The following is a 20,540-nucleotide window of genomic DNA, read 5'->3' as shown; positions in this document are numbered from 1 at the left end:
AACTGATCACATAACAAAATGAGACAAATAGAAAGAAAACTCAGAGTGCTGGGTTGGAGACCCAGCCTGTGACAGAGCCCCCCCCTCAAGGGCGGATTCCAGACGCCCGAAAACACCCAGAAAACAAAACCACAACAACCCACCAAGGGCGGGCGGCGGGGGCCCAGGACGGAGGGCCAGAAACAAGGCCACAAAAAACAAAGAAACGAAAACACACAGAGCAAACACAACAATGGCACAAAAAGTCCGAGACCCGACTTCAGGAGGGCGACCATGAACCCGGCAGAACAGGAGCGAATGGCGAAGCGGTTCAGGTGGCCGCCCCGGAGGCCGACAACAAAACAAAAGACAGTTCAAAAGTTCAGGAGGCCGACCAGGAGGCCAACGATCCAGCAGTCCAAAATCCATGAGCTCAGGGGGCCGACCCGGAGGCCAACGGTCCAAGAGCCCAGAAAACAGTTCAGGAGGCCGGCCAGGTAGAAGGCACCGGTGGCGACGGAGCAGATCAGGAGGCCGACCGGGCGGGAGGCAGCGACGGCGACCGAGCAGGTCAGGAGGCCGGCCGGGCGGGAGGCACTGGTGGCGTAGCAGTCCAGGGGGCCGTCCATGACGGCGGCGTAGTTCAGAGGGCTGTCCACGACGGCAACGACGTCCAGTCATCGGCCGGACAGAACGTGCAGGACGAGCAGGCCGGACAGGATGTGCAGACCGGACCGGACGTGCAGGACGAGCAGGCCGGACGGGACGTGCAGGCCGGACGGGACGAGCAGGCCGGACGGGACGAGCAGGCCGGACGGGAAGTGCAGGAGCAGACGAAGCTGAACACTCGGAGGCCGGACCAGGCGGAGCTGCAGAGGCTGAGGCCGGACCAGGCGGAGCTGCAGAGGCTGAGGCCGGACCCGACGAGGATGAAGACTCTGACGAAGCTGGACCAGACGACGATGAAGACTCGGACGAAGCTGGACCAGACGACGATGAAGACTCGGACGAAGCTGGACCAGACGACGATGAAAACTCTGATGAAGCTGGACCAGACGACGACGAAAACTCTGACGAAGCTGGACCAGACGACGATGAAGACTCTGACGAAGCTGGACCAGACGAGGATGAAGACTCTGACGAAGCTGGACCAGACGAGGATGAAGACTCGGATGAAGCTGGACCAGGTGACGACGAGGCGGCCGCAGGTGGCGGCTGAACGGTCCCCTCGGCCCCTCCAGCTGACGAGGCATGAGGCTGGACGGGCTCCTCGGGCCCTCCAGCTGACGAGGCAGGTTGCTTTTCAAGTTGCAGCAACACACAGTCTATAGTGGGTGAAATGAGTTCGTATGAGTTCTCAGACTGAGGTGTGGCAGAACCAGGTGAGGCGTCGTCCTCAGGCTGAGGCGTAGAAGCAGCAAGCAGTAGCGCAGCAGGTGGTGGTCCTGCAGGCGGCGGCACGGGAGCCGCAGGAGGTGGCGCTGCAGCCACAGGTGGTGAAGCAGAAGGTGGCCAGACGGGCTCCTCAGGCCCTCCAGCTGACGAGGCGTGAGGCTGGACGGGCTCCTCGGGCCCGCCAGCTGACGAGGCGTGAGGCTGGACGGGCTCCTCGGGCCCGCCAGCTGACGAGGCGTGAGGCTGGACGGGCTCCTCGGGCCCGCCAGCTGACGAGGCGTGAGGCTGGACGGGCTCCTCGGGCCCGCCAGCTGACGTGGCGTGAGGCTGGCTGGGTTCTCCTGAACCTCCAGCAGACGAAACATGAGGCTGGCTGGGTTCTCCTGAACCTCCAGCAGACGAAACATGAGGCTGGCTGGGTTCTCCTGAACCTCCAGCAGACGAAACATGAGGCTGGCTGGGTTCTCCTGAACCTCCAGCAGACGAAACATGAAGCTGGCTGGGTTCTCCTGAACCTCCAGCAGACGAAACATGAAGCTGGCTGGGTTCTCCTGAACCTCCAGCAAACGAAACATGAGGCCGGACGGGCTCCCCGGGCCCTCCGACTGACACTGAAATTGGCTGCACCAGCTGTACCTCCGTCTCCAAAACGGCCTGGATAGCAGTCCCACAGCAGCTTAGCTGAGCCTGATGGCTAGCTTTTCCAGGGCAAACAGTCTCTGTATAGCCGGGCTCATTAACCGGAAAAGTAGTGTCAGTTTCCATAACCTCCGGAGAAAAAACATGAGGTGCCAAGATATAGTCACTCACTTGTGTTTGTGTAATGGAGCGTCGGCGGCGCGCACGCCGCTTTTTCTTAGGAGTGGAAGACGGCGGTGAAATAGGTGGAAGTCCCTGGTAACTCCGAGGTCCCCCGAGAGCCAGTCGAGTTCCCCGGAAAGAGTGCTCGTGCTCCGGAATGAGCCACGGCTTCCACCGGAGCTCCTCCTCCAATAGAGCGCAGTATATCGACTGACGCTCGTCGTGATCTAAATCAACGGTGTCCAGCGCTTCCTCGCGCTGGACCGTGGCAGGAGTATGGCGAGACTGTGATGAGGGCGTGGAAACTGGTGAGCTGAGAGGTGGTGACGCTGTGGCGAATCTCAGCGAACCGACACGAACACACTCAGGTTCCGGAGGCAGCAATGGAGATGACTGATTGTGGGGTTGTTGTGACTGGTGGGTGCTGGAAGCCATTTCCTGACTCGACAGTGCCTGGGCCTGCAGCATCTCCTTTATCCTGGTAAAGGCAGCAACTATGGCAGGTGAGTCCGGGAGCTGGAGAAGGCGGGGATCCCTCTCCATAATAGCTTCAGCAACGCTAATCATTACCTGCTTGCTCTTTAAATCGGGCGCTGTAAGGATGCGGTCGAGGATCACTTGGATCCGAGCAGTCTCCTCCAGACACTCGGTGAGAGCAGCATCCGCTGGGTCCATACTGGTCGGTTCGTTCTGTCACGGCGGGGTGCGCCGATGTGTGTGGAAACAGGACCCAGAAGCAGATGATGACGAGGAATTGTAATGATTAACAGAAAGGTGAACCTTTAATGCGATGACGGCAGGGAAATGAACCAAGAGACCAAAAACAAACAGGCAAAACACTAAGAAACAAAATACTAAATGGTACTGAGACCAAAACCTAAACTATGACTGTGGTGGAAAAATAATAAACAAAGACCATGACTAAGACTGTGACCCTGGTGAGATAAACAGACGACCCGACAATGGCATGAAGAAAACAAAAGGCTTAAATACAGACATGAGGTGATCAGGGGAAGTGGGGACACATGGGGGAACAGCTGACAGACATAAACCTAATGACAGGACCAGGAGAAAAAGCTAAATACAATGAACAAAGAACACATGACATTGTCAAAATAAAACAGGAAATACTAAAACATGACAACACAACTTAACAGACCTAATACGTGATGAATAATTACAAAACCCCAAAACATAGAAAACCAAGAACAATAACTGCCTAAACTAAAGGAAAATAGGAAATAACACAAAACTGATCACATAACAAAATGAGACAAATAGAAAGAAAACTCAGAGTGCTGGGTTGGAGACCCAGCCTGTGACAACGCAGGTATGTCCGCTTCATTTATACGAAAGCAACAGCGATATTCCACCACTGTTTCACCATAAATAAATAACATCAATGTAACTAAAGATAATGCAGCACTTGATCCATTTATTGATGTCACACAGATACATACAGGTCACTTCCTAAAAAAGGGAAATGTACTATTAACATTCTATTACATGTATGTGATTATTACAGATGTAAGTCATATTTCACAGCAGTAATTGCAAATTACTTTGTGTAATCAAGATGAGAGACCACGGCTATAAAAGCGAAGGTGGATTTGGGAAGCCCGTCGCAGCCATGTCCTGTCCGTATACGCGAGCCACCCATTGCGGAAGGTGCAAGATTGATAAGGAGAGTCCTCAGAACTCAGCGTATATTGCGGGATAGACAGGATCCTTTAGCTCAGCGCGACAGTGTGCTCATTGAGAGATATCGATATTCCCATGAGGGTATTATTCACTTAACCAACTTGTTGACGAGGGGGTGCAGGACCACCACCTGTCTTTTTTTTGCTCTGCCCTTTTCTTGGTTGCTGTTATGAACAAACAAACAGATTATTTCAGGGTCTCTTTTCAAGAGACGAAAAGCAATATAAGTGATAAATATTACCATTCTGTAGAATATTCTTATATTTCACTTTTACCTGTTCCCATGTTCTAGTGGGTCCTGTTGTGGCTCTAATGTGTAAGGGGATATAATATAACATAATATAATATAATGTAATATAATATAGTGTAATATAATAAATCTACCCTACCGCCTACTGGTGTTGGCCAGAGGGGCCGATGGCACGATATGGCAGCCTGGCTGCCAGTGAGCAGCTTCCGGTTCCTTGGGGTACATCTGGCTGAGGATCTTACGTGGTCAGTACACACAAACAAAACAGTGAAGAAGGCGCAGCAGCGCCTCTTCTTTCTCAGGAGACTGAAAAGATTCGGCATGAGCCCCCGCATCCTCAGGACCTTCTATCACTGTGCCATTGAGAGCATCCTCACTGGATGCATCACCACCTGGTATGGCAACAGCACCGCCTACAACTGCAAAGCTCTCCAGCGAGTAGTGCGGTGCGCTGAACGGATAATTGGAGGTGAGCTTCCCTCCCTCCAAGACATCTACAGGAAGCGCTGCCTGAGGAAAGCGGGGAGGATCATCAAGGACTCCAGTCACCCCAGCCATAAACTGTTCAGACTGCTTCCATCAAGAAGGAGGTTCTGCAGCATCCGGTCCCGAACCAGCAGACTGAGAGACAGCTTCTTCCACCAGGCCATCAGACTGCTGAACACGTCATAGACACCTCAGCTTCACTACTGGAACTTCAACATTATGCACTCCACACTGTATATAAATGCCACTTGTTTTGCACATATTCAACTCTGTATATTTTTATATATTTTATTTATTGTTTACTCTATTTAATTTGTAAAATATGTGTACACACACACACACACACACACACACACACACACACGTAGAAAAATATTTAGTATACACATCCAGAAATGCATACACTATTATATATTGTACACATATTTATTAGTTTCAGATGTAGCCATTCTTGTATTTTGCACAACTCTGTTGCTTGTGAAGCTCGCACACAAGAATTTCACTCACATGTGCTGTACCAATGTACCTGCACATGTGATGTGACAATAAAAGTGATTTGATTTGATTTGATTTTGGCTTCTGTCAGTCTGCCCCAGGGCAGCTGTGGCTACTTCATCCAGCTGTACTAATCGTCAACAGCAGGTGTGTTCGGAGAACCGGATTAGCGAGCTCACAGTTAGCGCGATGATTTGGTCTTGGGTGTGTCATTTGATCTTGGATGTAGTAAGCGACGTACGAAGAACGGGCCCCAGGTGTGGAGTAGGTAATGTTTGCAGTATAAATTACTATGGTGATGCACCTTTGAGTACAGATACAAGGGTCAAGTTCTGCCTCTGGGCTACAAACAGAGCTTTCCACCTGGATCCTGATCCAGGACGCAAGTTCAGATTAAACTTGTTCATCCGGAGATTAGATGAAGTTGTTTAACAGACTCTGCCAGGTGATCCCTCTGACTCCTCCCCTCCTGCTCCACCTGAAGCAGCTGACTGAGTTCATAAAACAATAAAGTTTCAGGTAGACATCAGTTTTCTCTATCACAGCTTAAATAACCAATCAGACGTGAGGACTGACAATAAACCGAGCGGGTGGAGGGAGTGTGACCCCTCAGGTAACAGCGAGACTCGGCATCCTCACCCAGTGTGGGACAAATGGTTTGGGCTGCAAAAACGAGCGGCCTGGAAATGAAACACAAAAGCTTCTGAAACAAGCCGAGCAGACAGAACCCCCCCACAGAAGAACCGTCCACAGGAAAAACAGCCACAGCAAAAACTGTCCACAGCAGGACCCGACCTGAGTCACAGTGAGCTGATTCATGGGATTCATGCTCGGCGCCCAGTGTGAATGGTGGCGTTCACTCAGACTGATGATCTGCAATCTCCTGAGGTTATGTGTAATAAGTCTCTTAATTTCTTTGTGGATAAGGTTGCCAGTTTGAGATCCTCCACTTTATCTACCTGAACTAGAGAAGCTTGTGTTAACTGCTAACCCGTGTGGTTCTCCGAATGATGTCGCTCATCCCCGTTTTCTAAAAAAAGTGTTTCCTGCTGTTGGACCACGTATTCTGAACCTAATTAATACCAGCCTCTTGTCAGGTCAAGTACCAAGCGAGTTTAAGCTTGCAGTTATTCATCCCTTACTTAAAAAGCCAGGCTCAGATATTTCAGTTCAGTCAAACTTTAGACCCATCTCTAAATTTCTTTTTCTGAGTAAGATCTTGGAAAAGGTTGTTCACACTCAGCTGATGGATTATCTAAACAACTCTCAAATGTTTGAAGTTTTTCGGTCCGGCTTTAAGCCGTTTCATAGCACAGAGACAGCTGACTGCTGCATCTGACACAGTGGATCACGACCTGCTGATCTCTCGATTACAGCTTTGTGTGGGCATTTCTGGCTTGGCACTCCTGTGGATAAAATCATATCTCTCCAACAGGAGCTTCTGTGTTAAGTTGGGCTCGTCATCGTCCTCTGTGGCCCCTCTGCCGTGGGGTGTACCACAGGGATCTATTCTTGGGCCATTACTGTTTAGATTGTATCTCCTGCCACTGGGTGCGATCTTTCGTAAACACAAAGTGTCATTTAATAACAATAATAATGCTAATAATAAATTTTATTTATGAGCGCCTTTCAAGTCACCCAAGGACACTTTAAAATAGGATAAAACGGGTTAGGGTTAGGCGCCCCAGCCAGGCGCGCCAGCGTTCACTCAAGCCGGAAGTCTTCAATTTCATTTATATGCTGATGATTGCCAGCTTCATTTTCCTTTCAGTCATTCTGATAGCTCTCCAATTAGACTCCTGCTTGATTTCCTTAGTGATGTTAAGTCATGGATGGCTCAAAACTTCTTAAATTTTAATGAACGTAAAACGGAAGCAATTCTGTTTGGCCCGAATCGTTCCTCTGATATCCCTGATGTTGAACTTGCTGCTCTGACCCTTCACCTGAAGAGCTCGATTACCAATCTTGGGTTAAAAATCGACTCTGCACTTACCTTTGATGGTCACGTGAATGGGGTGGTGAAATCATCATTCTATCACCTCAGGCGTCTGTCGAAGGTTAAACCTTTTCTTTCAAGGCATGATTTGTAGACTGTTATCCACGCTTTTATAACCTCACGCTTGGATTATTGCAGCTCCATTTTAATAGGGGTTGGGCTGGCCACTCTGACACGCCTGCAACTAGTCCAGAATGCTGCGGCACGGTTTTTATCTGGTAAAAGGAAATTTGAGCACATTACTCCGGTTCTGGCCTACCTGCACTGGCTTCCAATTGAATTTAGGATTCATTTTAAAGTTCTTTTATTGGTTTTTAAATCTTTAAATGGTCTGGCACCTGCATATTTAGAAAGAAAGAAAGAAAGAAAGAAAGAAAGAAAGAAAGAAAGAAAGAAAGAAAGATTTGTCTGATTTGCTGAAGCCCTATGTCCCCACTCGTTCGCTCTGGTCAGCTGAGCAGCTGTGGCTCTCAGTCCCCAAATCACGGCTGAAACTGAGAGGAGACCGAGCGTTCTCTATCGTGGCTCCTAAGCATTGGAATAATCTTCCTCTTCACATTAGGCGATCGACATCAGTGATGGTTTTTAAATCCAGATTGAAAACGCATTTTTATTCACTGGCTTTTGACTCAGTGTTTGACTGACTTTACTTATATTTTATTGTTTTCGCTATGTTTATTATTTTATCGTATTTATTAATTCTTATGGTATCTATTATGTTTCTATTGTTCAGCACTTTGGTCAGCCTTGTATGTTTTTAAAGTGCTATATAAATAAACGATGATGATGATGATGTTTGGAGACGATGAGGTCGACGTCTAGCTGAACACACACCTCTGTGGTTAACATGATTTCTTACCTGCCTCAGTACACCCGTGTGCTCCTCCCTGCTCGTTGGTCAGTGGTGGTTCGCTCCTTCAGCAGATTAATGATGGCGCCCACGTCACTGAGAGGTCGCATGCTGCAATTCCTGCTTGAACCAAAGAGTGGTGTGAGGTGGTTGGAGTAAAGGTCCAACAGGTGGACCAAACCATCTGCTTTGGGGTTATTGTTTCCATGGGTTCCCCTCTCTGTGTGTATGGTGGTGTGGTTGACTCGGGCTCTGTGGTGAGGTCAGGCGGTCAGGCGGTCAGCTGACCTCTATCTGATATTAATGTGGTTTTTGGCATGTTTGGGGGACCAGCACCCTGCTGGGAGCGGCACACCTGTACCTGTCAGCTGGTTTCCATGACCACAGGTGGACTCATTGTAGGGCCTGTGGTCTAGTTTCATTAAGGCAGAGTCTGTGTTACTGTCTGTGAAATAATGTCATTATTCTGGGACTTCCTGTGGTCAGCCTCAAACCTGCGGTTGCTAAAATGAGCAAAAACCCTGGAAGCTGCTCGGGGATCCATGGTGTGACGACAATCAAGATCTTAGTAGGTTTTCTTGGGTTTAATGAGCTTTCTCACAGTTCAGGGAGTAAACAGCGGTAACGTGGAGGTCCTTTAACCCCTTGCCTGCTGCCTTCTAACACAATATTTTAACTTTGCGGGATAAATGAGGAAGAAGCTGAGTCACAGCGATTCTTCTTTTCACAGGAAACATTTTCAGACATTCAGCACATTTCTGCCCTCCAGCTCTCCAACAGGAAGCAGAAGAAATGCAGCTGGCACAGAGGACGTGGCTTCCAGGGCTCTGAGGTCCCTTTATACTGAGCTCTCACCTGCAGGGGGAACCTCCTCCTCCACCTGCTGCAGGTTTCTTGTCCTCACGTGCTGACACTAAGAGTTTTTTTCTCTTTGTCACCTCCCCTCTGCATGTATTATTGTAGGGTCTACCTTATAAGAGATGACTGTTGTGATTTGGCTCTGTATAAATAAAATTGAATTGAATCTGGTTTAAACTTAAAAACTCAAATATTCTTCTCCACCACCAGCACCTAACCAAAAATAAGAAATCCTGAAAACTGCAGTGCCTCTGGTGTCCAGCAGAGGCAGCAGTGAGTCATAGACTCCAATGTTAAAATAAACATGCTCACAGCCTGATACACAAACTGGTCTATATAGATACCAAAGCAGCTTCATGTTCAGAAATTGTATTGAACTTGGCATTATTAGGGGTGTGGCCTCTGTGACTGATGTGGATGGTGAAACAGGTGGCTGTAGCTGCTAGCTTCACCTGAACCTCCACCTGAACATTGGAGGTGAGCTGACTGTTGTTGACCCTGATATGTGTGTGTGTTGTGTTTCTCATGAGGAAGCATCAGAACAGTCTGATCCACGAGTACATTTTAATGGGAGCTTCAGTCCTGACACGGGCCAGCAGTTTGGATATACAGATAGAAAAGTCAGAGTACATGAGGATACTAAAGTTTATAAATGTGAATCAGGACCTGCTGCACACTCAGCACACTCTGACTCTGTGACCTAAACAAGCTTTGCAGGTAAAAAGGTTACACAACCTCCTACAGTCCATACTCAGGGCACAGGAGCCCCCTTGCAGAGATGCATGGGTTATTTAAACCCTGCCCCAGACTTTCAGGCAGGTGAAACCTTCACAGACGACTCTCCTCCTCAGGCCCCACAGCTTCCTGTCTGTTCTCTGATGATGTCACTTCGGGAGAGTATGAGATGGCGGGAGAGTCTGACATCGAAGGGCTGCAGAGAAAACACAGCATCATCTCTATCATCCTCACAGGCATCGTAGCCTGCAGGATCGTACCTGACCGCATCACATGGTTTCGTACCTGACTGCGTCCAGCGCAGCGCCACCGCTGCTTTCAATTGTGACTTCGGTAACGGGCAGAATGTAAGCGACATGCGAGGAACCTGCCTCTACTGGCTCCGCCTCTGGCCTATTTACCTGAGAGGTGGCACTTGCTGTGAAGAAAGGGGGCGGGATTTGTTTTAAACTTCTTTAACTTTCAAAAGTGACCTGTCTGTGTCTGAGGGTGTCTGTATGTGTGTCTGTCTGTGTCTGTGGGTGTCTGTATGTGTGTCTGTCTGTGTCTGTGGGTGTCTGTATGTGTGTCTGTCTGTGGGTGTGTGTGTGTCTGTATGTGTCTGTCTGTGCGTGTGTGTGTGTCTGTATGTGTCTGTCTGTGTGTGTCTGTATGTGTCTGTCTGTGCGTGTGTGTGTGTGTGTGTCTGTATGTGTGTCTGTCTGTGCGTGTGTGTGTGTGTGTGTCTGTATGTGTGTCTGTCTGTATGTGTGTCTGTGTGTGTGTGTGTGTGTCTGTGTGTGTGTCTGTGTGTGTGTGTGTGTGTGTGTCTGTGTGTGTGTCTGTGTGTGTGTGTGTGTATGTGTCTGTGTGTGTGTCTGTATGTGTGTGTGTGTCTGTATGTGTGTCTGTCTGTGTGTGGGTGTGTGTGTGTGTGTATGTCGGGGCGACCGTGGCTCAGGGGGTTGGGAATTGCATCTGTAACCGGAAGGTCGCCAGTTCGATCCCTGGGCTCTCTGTCCTGGTCGTTGTGTCCTTGGGCAAGACACTTTACCCTACTTGCCTACTGGTGTTGGCCAGAGGGGCCGATGGCGCAATATGGCAGCCTCGCTTCTGTCAGTCTGCCCCAGGGCAGCTGTGGCTACAAACGGTAGCTTGCTTCCACCAGTGTATGAATGTAAGAGTGAATGAATAGTGGTATTGTAAAGCGCTTTGGGTGCCTTGAAAAGCGCTATATAAATCCAATCCATTATTATTATTATTATTATGTGTGTGTGTCTGTCTGTGGGTGTGTGTGTGTCTGTATGTGTGTCTGTCTGTGGGTGTGTGTGAATGTGTGTGTCTGTCTGTGGGTGTGTGTGTGTCTGTATGTGTGTCTGTCTGTGGGTGTGTGTGAATGTGTGTGTCTGTCTGTGGGTGTGTGTGTGTCTGTATGTGTGTCTGTCTGTGTGTGTGTGTGTATGTGTCTGTCTGTGTGTGTGTGTCTGTATGTGTGTCTGTATGTGTGATTTTGTTTTTGTATGTGTGTCTGTGTGTGGGGGTGTGTGTGTGTCTGTCTGTGTGTGTGTGTGTGTGTGTGTGTGTGTGTCTGTCTGTCTGTGTCTGTGTGTGTCTGTATGTGTGTCTGTCTATGTGTGTGTGTGTCTGTATGTGTGATTTTGTTTTTGTATGTGTGTCTGTGTGTGTGTGTGTGTGTGTGTGTGTGTCTGTGGGTGTGTGTAAATCTGTGTGTGTGTGTGTCTGTATGTGTGTCTGTCTATGTGTGTGTGTGTCTGTATGTGTGATTTTGTTTTTGTATGTGTGTCTGTCTGTGTGTGTGTGTGTAAATCTGTGTGTGTGTGTGTGTCTGTATGTGTGTGTCTATATGTGTGTCCGTGTGTGTCTGTCGGTGTGTGGGTCTGTGTGTAATTCAGTGTGTGTGTGTCTGTGTATGTATTACTGTGTGTGTGCGTGTGTGTCTCTGTGTGATTTTGTTTTTGTATGTGCGAGTGAGTGTTACCGCGTGTGCTACCGTGTGTGTTACTGTGCGAGAGTGTGTTAGCGTGTGTTACTGTGTTTGTGTCTGTGTTACTGTGTGTGTTACCGTGCGTGTCCTCCTGCTCCTCTGCACCTCTGGATAAACTCTGCTTGTATCGGTGCACAGCTGGATTTCCTCCCTTCAGGAAGTCTTCGGCAATCTGCAGGTAACGCTGACACACAACAACATGATCAGCGTCTCCTGGGTCAGGTGGTGTGTGATGCTTACCTGAGGCAGGTGTTGGTACCTGTTTATAGTCGTCAGTCAGCATGTTGCCCATTGCGATGAGCAGTAAAGAGAATGAAGGTCTGGACTGAGGTTTCTCTTCCCAGCAGCGTTTCATCACGTCGTACCTGCAGACCGAAAAGTGCAGAGGGTCATGCTGAGCGTTGTCACAGGAAGCTGATGTGTGCGCCTGCATGCGTTGTGTCATACATGTCCTCAGGAGCGTGGTCGGGTCGACTCATCCTGTATCCTCTCTTCAGAGCAGAGTAGAATTCCTGGGTCATGGGGAGGTCGGGGTACGGGCTGCAGCCTGGGACCAAAACACAGAAACCCTGTGGTGAGGGGGCGGAGACGAGGCTGACAGTAGTGAGCAGACACACCTGTCACAGTCGACCAGAGGGAAGTGTGAGGCTGAAGGAGATCTCACAGCGACGTCTGGACCTTTGTTCTTGTTTTTGACTGAAATGTACAATAAATTCCCTTTTTTCTCTTTGATTAAAGTTAAGTCTGTTCTTCTGGGCTGTGAGGTTGCTGGTAATGGTTTGTTCCAGCTGCTGGATCTGTTTCCTGGTTTTGAACTGGTTTCCAGTTAATGACCAATTTACAACTTCAAATTAAAACTGTGTGTATAACTTTAAAGGGTAAAGGTCAGCAAGAAGAATCAATAAACTTCAACCAGTCCACCCCCTGTTAATGGTAAATGGTAAATGGCCTGTATTTATATAGCGCTTTTCTAGTCCCTAAGGACCCCAAAGCGCTTTACACAACCAGTCATCCACCCATTCACACACACATTCACACACTGGTGATGGCAGCTACATTGTAGCCACAGCCACCCTGGGGCGCACTGACAGAGGCGAGGCTGCCGGACACTGGTGTGACAGACTGGGTTACCCAGAGAGAATATCTCCCACAGCAGAACTCCATAGGACCAAACATCGCTCTGCGAGCTGTAAATGTTCTGGAAGATGCTCTCTGGAGACATCCACTTCAGCGGCAGGAAGCTCTGAAACACACAGGTGGGTGCACAGGTGAACACCTGACCTGATGATGTCAGGAGCCCTCAGTATAGTTGACTGAACTGGTTAACTAACGTTTCCCCTGGCGATGTAATCCTGGTCCTTCAGCAGGTCTCTGGCCAAACCAAAGTCACAGACCTTCACCAGCTTCCCCTCGCACACTAGAATGTTCCTCGCCGCCAGATCTCTGTGCACACACTGAGGGACACACAACACGAATACAGATAAATAGGTAAACAAGGTAACATGTGAGTACATCAACTGGTCAACAAAACCCTCGTATCTCAGTATCACTTCCTGTTCCTGTTACATCGCACAGTGGTGTCTTGATGCACGCTCATGCTCCAAGTAAGGAAATCCCTAAAGTTGACTGCGTTCATCTGGACATTTTCAGTGGGAGAAATGTTTCATCAGCATCAGGTGACTTATTCAGTCTCAGCTGACTGCAGGTTTCAACCATATAAACAGGACATTTTAACAGTGACTGAAACTTGCACCACTGAAAGAATTGTCAAGGATGTTTGATATGAAAGGAAGGTTGGAGATTGGCCTATAATTAGCTAAGACTGCTGGGCCTAGAGATGCTTTTTGAGTAAAGGTTTAACTACAGGCAGCTTGAAGGCCTGTGGTACATAGCTGATTATTAGAGATAGGTTGATCATATTTAAGACTGAAGCATTAATTAATGGCAGGACTTCTTTGAGCAGACTTGTACAGGCCTCTGGAGTGCAACCAATTTGGTCCAAATGCGACCAAATTTTTCAATGGTGCGACTAAAAAAAAACCCTAGGTTGCACCAGTGCGACCAACTTTTCGAGTAAAAAAATAAAATAAAAAAATTCCCTGCAACACATTATGCCCCTATCATGGTCTAAACCAATCAGAGATAGTCAGGGGCGGGACCTCTCTGAATAGCTTGAATAAAGCGATATCGATTCATTAAATCCTGAATCGACTTTTAAATATTACTGTATTTTGCCAGAATTTCAGGTTAAAGCTCTCAGAACTATTTCAACAACCACCAAACAGCAAATGAGAGCAGGTACACGGATTCTGCACAAAGAAGTAAACACAGAGCAGACCCGACGCATCAGAATCAGCTTTGTCTTTCTCGGCTTTCTCACCCGACGGCCATTGAGTTTACGTGTTTTTGCGCTGATTCTGAGCTGCAGGTTTTGTCTGTCTCCAACCAAAATTCACTGACTAGCAGCAAAAGAAGATCCAAACTATGATTCACATTTGATAAATGTCGTCATTTATTAACTCTTACTTTTGCTGTTTTGCTTCCACCACGATAAAATCACACTTCATGCACAGTTCTCTCTCTCTCTGTGTACTTCAAGAACAGTTTCCCATCTCAAATCTCTGTTTTCTGCATTATTCATTCGCTTATTACCCACCAGTCTACCGTTGCTTACAGCGCTGCCGGCCGCTAAAAACCAGGAAAATCTCCTTCATGTTTTTCTGTGTTTTATTCTCAGTTTCTTTGACACAAAGACATCTGCTGTGATGCTCACACCTCTGATGAAGTCTCACAATTGTCAGTACTGATAAAGGATCAGAATTATAATATTTCTGAATGTCTGAGACAAAATTGAATAGAATCAGGACTTTGTGAATCGGAATCGAATGGATTGTAGAAATCAGTGATGGTACCCAGCCCCAGTGAGCAGCCTTGGCCTGACAGAAGTGGATGTAGCTATGGGTAATGAGAAAAAATGAAAAGAACGATTGATAACTTTTTTGTTAAGTTAAGGCCTGATCCATCTGAAATTCATAGCCAGCTCTGACATTGTCTACAATATCACCAAAGAGAGCCAAAGCACTTTAAGCACAAGCACTTTTTCAGTAACTTATCTTTCTTGTAGAACTGTGCTCCAAATAAAGAACTTTGTATTGACAAGACTGTTAGTTAATTATTTACAAATCAATATTGTCTGTATGGACAGCAATTTCCCCCCCGAAAAAGTGCACATGTAAAACTGCGGTTTTAAGCAATGCAGTTGAACAATTTGGATGCACCTAACTTTTGTGCTGGTGTGCCTAAAAAAAGTTAGGCACACAAGTGCAACCGTGGCAAAAAATTTGTCTAGAGCCCTGCTTGTAGGAATGTGCTAGTCTAATTTGGTTGTATGAGGTCAACATTGACCTTCTGTGTTGTAAGTTATAATGGCTGCACAGCCATTAAGGATCAAATCAGCTTCTAAATAATTTTCTGGTTTTTCTCCCTCTGGATTTTTGCTATTGAAAATAAAAGTTGGACTGACTTGCATTTAATTTGTGTGTAAGCAAAATTTAAAATAGTATGCTACCACAAATTGTTTTTTTTTAATTTAGTAGCACTTGAAATGTTTGCCAGTGAGTAAACAATTAGTATTGCATAGTCAAGAACATCAATTCATTCTTAGTACTCTGTACTGTGTAACAAGAGGTGTCCTCCTACCTCTTGTTACCCCCGTTTCTGTTTTCGTACTTTTTATTTTGACTGTTGTGTGCTTTTTATTCTTGTTTTAGCTTTGTGCCTCTCTGAGAATAACACATTAATCACATATGATCGGCTAACTTGGTTAAATTTCCAGCGACCGCTTTTTCATGAGTCGGATCCACATCGGGATTTTGGAGACGCTACACTGCTGTGTACCTGTCTGCCTAAACAATCTGCTTGCCTCCACCCACCCTGTTTAAGAGGTCCATCAGGAAGCGTAGTAAGCATTCATTATAAATAATCTTTTCCTTACTCTACATCTGGATGTGTTGTTCCTGACCGAAACTTGGATTCGCTCCAGTGAGCTCCTTTCCAGATGAACAGAATCAAATTTTTGGAGGCTTCTCCAAACTTCTCTGGCTGCTGCCAGAGAGCAGCACGGCTCCTCCCAAAAACCCTCAGTGTCTATATGCATTTAAAATTGAGGGTAGGGCACCAGCACCAAAGATGGGTTTGAATACACAGACCATCCTCTGGAGCCTGTAAAACGTGCCCACCCCCAAGGACCTATATGTATGTGTTATGAGAGTATGAGTAATGTGGATGTCTAGTTTGCAGAATAAAATTGAGGCACAGGTGGCCAGAAGGGGACAGAGGGGGAGTGCCTCCCCTGCACCCTGGTGACACACCTGCACCCCAAGGCCCTGCATGTGTGGGTGAGCGTGGTGGAGCGTGGTGGAGCGGGAAGAGGGAGGCAACTGAGGAGGATGGGGAGGGAAGGCCAGCTCCCCTGCTGACCCCAGTAGGCACCCCCACACTCTGGAACCCACCCACCACCCTGTGCTTTCTGACTTACATTGACTGCCTATTAAATTTCGTATCGATTTCAAAGTCCTGTTGCTTACTTTCAAATGCCTAAACAACCGGACTATCTTACTGACCTCCTCAGTCTTTATACTCCCGGCCGTTCATTGCGATCATGTGGACAGTTACTCCTGGCTTAACCCAGGCACCGTCTGAAGACTAGAGGTGACCATGCCTAGCACCATACCTCTTAATAGTCTCCCTGTTACCATTCGTGCCTCTGGCACCATTCAATCTTTTAAAGCACGCTTGAAAACTTAATATTTAAACCCGCTTTTTTCCCTTGTTAATTCTCATTTCTTAATCGCTGCATCTTTCCCTAGATTATTATGTATTCTCCCTATCTCTACTCACTAATGATTTTGCTTGTCCTTCATTTTACTGTGTTTTTAATTTTTCATTGCTCAGTATAATGATTTATTGTCTATTGCTTCGTGAAGCACTTTGTGTACCCCTGGTTTTAAATGTGCTATATTAATAAATTTGTATTGTATTGCAGTGTACTTGCAATGAATAAGTTGTCCTAACAGTCATCTTAAGTAAGCTTCACTTAGTTTTTTTGAGGCAGAGTTTGCATAATTTTGTTAAATTCTGGGAACTAATGAGGTTGTACAGTGTGTACAGGCAGAGTATACTAATGTAACCCAGTGAGTTTACACGACTCAGTAATGCACTACAACATGTTATTGTTAATTGGGATTTATCATTACTCTGTTAATCACTGAGTTGATCAAAAATAAATCAATAATAAAAGATAAATACTATAAATATAAGAATAAAACTAGAGCTGGGCGATAGAACGATAACGATATGTATCGCGATATAACTTTTACTCGTTAGAGAAATTAAACTATCGCGATAGACCTCGCCGCTTTTGTCCTCTTAAAAAAAAGAAAAAAGGTCAGCCAATCCAAATTAAGTAGCGCAGAGCCGAACCAATCACAGCCGCAGTGTCACGTGACTTGTTACGTACAGCACAAGTGCCAAGCCGCACATGTGTATTTGTTTGGGAAGCAGCCAGCCACCGTACCGCCCGGGTAATGGAGGAAATGAGTGCACCGACTAGAAAAATCAACCGAGCGTGACCGAAGAGAAAACAGATGATGGTTCCAATGCCGGAGAGATTGTCGAACGGAAGAGCCATAGAAGTTCCGTAGTGTGAAGGTATTTCGGCTATTTCAAGTTTGACAAAAAACAGAGTAGCGTGCACTGTAAATTGTGCCGAAAGCAAGTCTGGAAATACAATAAACTGGTGCATGCGTCACACTGTGCGCCACGTTATTGTTTCGGTGAAATGAATTTCTACAATACTGTTACTGTTAATTCTACTCTCTGCAGTGTTTAAATGCTTACATATACACACAGTTACTGTCCCTCCACACATACGACTCGGTTCTGCTTCTATGCCCCAGCTTTGTTTACTTTTTCCCACCGAGGCTTCTAGACTTCTGATTGGCCAACATTTCTGCACGGTTAGGAATCTAGCGCCACCTGCTGCTTTGGCATGTTCATAGCAGCGTTTTCCTTCATTTCTGCCTTTATGTGTGGACGGGATTATTTTTTAAAACGAAAACGGAAAATCTCAGTTTTCAAAAATACCCGTGTACGTGTGGACACGTCTCTGACTGGAAGCGCTAATTCGTCATTCGGCTTTTGTCAGACTAAAGTAACTGTTAAAACTGTTTGAAAAGCTCAGCTATACAACAAGGAGAGATTGAGAATTTCCTTTTAGTTCTCAGTTTATTTGATATTGACAAAAGTTAGTCAGTTTTGTCTGTTCTTCTGTAAAACAAACTAAGATTTATTTTTAGAATTAATATTTTGTTTCTAAGTGGAATTGACAATTTAGTAGTCTGTTTCGTTTGTTCTATTTTGAAACTTAAACGCTTTAGCGGCTGCCTTTTGTGTAGTTTGCAATATTTGCCTTTATTTATCTGAAAAAGTCTCATGTTCCTTAAGTACATCTACCCTGTTGAACTTCATCCATCCATTCGCGTCCACTTAATGGATGAACTTATTATGGGAAATAAATATTTAAATAAAAACAAGCTGCTGATTATTTCACATTTTACTTGTGAGCAATGGCACATTTAAATCTTACAAATATAGTTATTTGGCTTATATCGTGATAGATATCGTTATCGCCTGAAATGAAAAAAACATATCGTGATATGAAAAAATCTTATATCGCCCAGCTCTAAATAAAACCCAAAGAGTATATTTAACACCCCTACTGGTTAGGAAGGAACAAGCCCCGCCTTCCCCTGCTCTGTACCGTCACATGCTCAGACACAGAGAGAGACGGAGGAGCACGAGACCATCGCTGGTTTTCACCGCCAAGCTTTTCGCTGGAAAATAACTATTAACTTGATAAATTGAGCAAATATCCATACCGGAGATCTGCATGGACCTTGGAGAAACGGACCTGATTTATTGTGAACATTTTGGACCTTGAAACCATCGCGGTGAGTCAGAAGCTGTTAAGCTAACCTTGAAGCTAAAAAGCTAACAAGAAGTTAACAGGGAATATAATGGCCCAATTTCAATGTTGTAGATCTGCGCGGGAGCGGATGAAGTGGACAAGATCCTCTCTGAGAGTTGAACAAGATCCTCTCTGAGAGTTGAACAAGATCCTCTCTGAGAGTTGAACAAGATCCTCTCTGAGAGTTGAACAAGATCCTCTCTGAGAGTTGAACATTAGAAGTGTGCTGGTGAGTTAAACTGGGACTGGGCGAATCAGGCTAATTGAAAAGCTAACTAGCCTAATGCTCATAGCTGCAGCTGTAGCTGACCACGTTTTCACTGTGGGAGAACACACGGGGTTTCTCATGGAGTTCAGCCATTTTGAGCACTCAGCTTGTGTGCTGATGATGTTCTAGTATTACTTGTTGAATATTAAATGCACTAAAATTAGATGATGGAATAAGTTAATGTTGATCTTAAAGGTCATGAATCTACTTTATTTTGTTACATTTGATGCTCGAGCGGCACTGGATAGATGTCCGTGTGTATTCTTACTGTGCTGATACGTTACCACATACTGTAAAACTACAGCCTGTGAGTTTTTGTATATTCTTTTGGTAATTCTATTTTGTACATTGAGTGTAAATAATATATTGCTTCATTGCTATGCAGTGTAAAGCAATGCTCCTGTAATTCAGTTAAAGGGCAATGCTGTAAAAAAAAAAAAAAAAAATCTACCATAGTTTATGGTTTATTTCTGATCTCTGATAGAAATGTGCACATTGATGATAGAATAAGCTGATTGTGATTTAAAGATTGCATTCATGATTAAGATGCACTGTATATACTATAGTTAGAAATTAGAATTAATGTTTTGTGCTTGTTTTGTTATAGCACTTGCATTATTTACACATATGGCCATGTATATCATTAGAGTGTGAACTGAATTAGTAATAGTCCTGTTTTTTACAGGCTAGGTTTTCTTTTTTGGGATCGTGAGACCTGGATCTCTTCCTGACGAGGAAGATGGCGAGCCTTTCCCTTTGAACTGAACCACAGCCATTCCGAGTTGGCCCAGAAGGGCAGGTTGCTCTTCTCTCATGAACAATTGCAACAGTGCGGTAGGATGAAATCGCACCAATCACAAACTTTTGACCTGTTGGGTTTGACTTGACTGAACACTGACTATTAAGCCGGCAAGACTGACATATCTGTGCTCAGATAGGATTCTGATTGTTATTATTATTGCTGTCACTGTATTTTATTTTATGTTTTCATTCCTGTTCATGAAATGCTGTTAAATTGTTGCTAAATAGTTTAATACAATTCATAGCAACTTTACCTGTGGCTCCAGTCATTCTTCTCCACGCAACTCACTTTATCCCCCCTACGAATCTAGCTATTGGAGCATTCTCTCCATCTTACTTTAATTTCCCCTACCCTATCCTGTACTTGGCTACACTAACAAAGACTCGGAAGAGAGAGACTTAATGTTTAATAATAAAAATAATAATAACCATGAAGATGATAATAATAATAATATAATAAATTTCCCTGTTTTACTCTTTTGTGCTGTTGTGCGTACTATATATATATTTTGTGTTTAAATTGCTGGTTTTTAGTTTGTTTTTTGTCTGTTTGGGAGCTGACACAGTCTCTGTGGAGATGGGGTTTTGGGGGGTAACAGGAGGAGAGAAGCTGCAGAGAGGCGTGTAAGACTGCAACTCTGCTTTCTGGTCTCAACTCTGGATAGTCATATTTTGGGAGGTTGGATGCCATCTCTCCTAACAAGACCAGGTTTCCTACAGAAAGTTTCCCAATTATCTATGAAGCCCATATCGTTTTTTGGACACCACTCAGACAGCCAACAATTTAAGTGAACATCTGGCTAAACATGGCACTCCTGCAGAGGTGGATAGTAACGAGTTTGATTTACTCTTTTACATTTACTTGAGTACGTTTTTGAAAAAAAGAAGTACTCCTAGCAGTACCTTTATTGCAC

The 20,540-nt window shown here is 45.6% G+C and overlaps 1 protein-coding gene and 1 long non-coding RNA gene across 3 annotated transcripts in view; one reads left to right on the top strand and one right to left on the bottom strand.

The window, feature by feature from the left end:
- Window positions 1-9,356: 9,356 nt before the first annotated feature.
- LOC147320139 (platelet-derived growth factor receptor beta-like) overlaps window positions 9,357-20,540 on the bottom strand; it is a 45,518-nt gene continuing 34,334 nt past the window's right edge. For both annotated transcript variants that reach the window (XM_086307968.1, XM_086307969.1), the window contains 7 exons: window positions 12,862-12,984; window positions 12,662-12,773; window positions 11,978-12,077; window positions 11,790-11,895; window positions 11,609-11,714; window positions 9,832-9,964; window positions 9,357-9,742 (listed from right to left, as the gene is read on the bottom strand). In XM_086307968.1, coding sequence (XP_086164094.1) covers window positions 9,640-9,742; window positions 9,832-9,964; window positions 11,609-11,714; window positions 11,790-11,895; window positions 11,978-12,077; window positions 12,662-12,773; window positions 12,862-12,984 — 783 coding nt within the window. In that variant the 3' untranslated portion in view covers window positions 9,357-9,639. The remainder of the gene's footprint in view (window positions 9,743-9,831; window positions 9,965-11,608; window positions 11,715-11,789; window positions 11,896-11,977; window positions 12,078-12,661; window positions 12,774-12,861; window positions 12,985-20,540) is intronic.
- LOC147320140 (uncharacterized) lies at window positions 18,372-20,388 on the top strand. The gene is made up of 3 exons (XR_015131144.1): window positions 18,372-18,540; window positions 18,630-18,786; window positions 19,511-20,388. It is a non-coding gene; the product is annotated as an uncharacterized LOC147320140 (long non-coding RNA).

Source organism: Aulonocara sp. 'chitande type north' Nkhata Bay, linkage group LG10, assembly GCF_057382095.1.
Source record: "Aulonocara sp. 'chitande type north' Nkhata Bay isolate Kocher_YH1m ecotype deep benthic linkage group LG10, A_spYH_male_GT1.1, whole genome shotgun sequence".
Classification (NCBI taxonomy): domain Eukaryota; kingdom Metazoa; phylum Chordata; class Actinopteri; order Cichliformes; family Cichlidae; genus Aulonocara; species Aulonocara sp. 'chitande type north' Nkhata Bay.
Note: the sequence above shows the minus strand (reverse complement) of the source record. Positions and strands in the feature narration are given on the sequence as shown.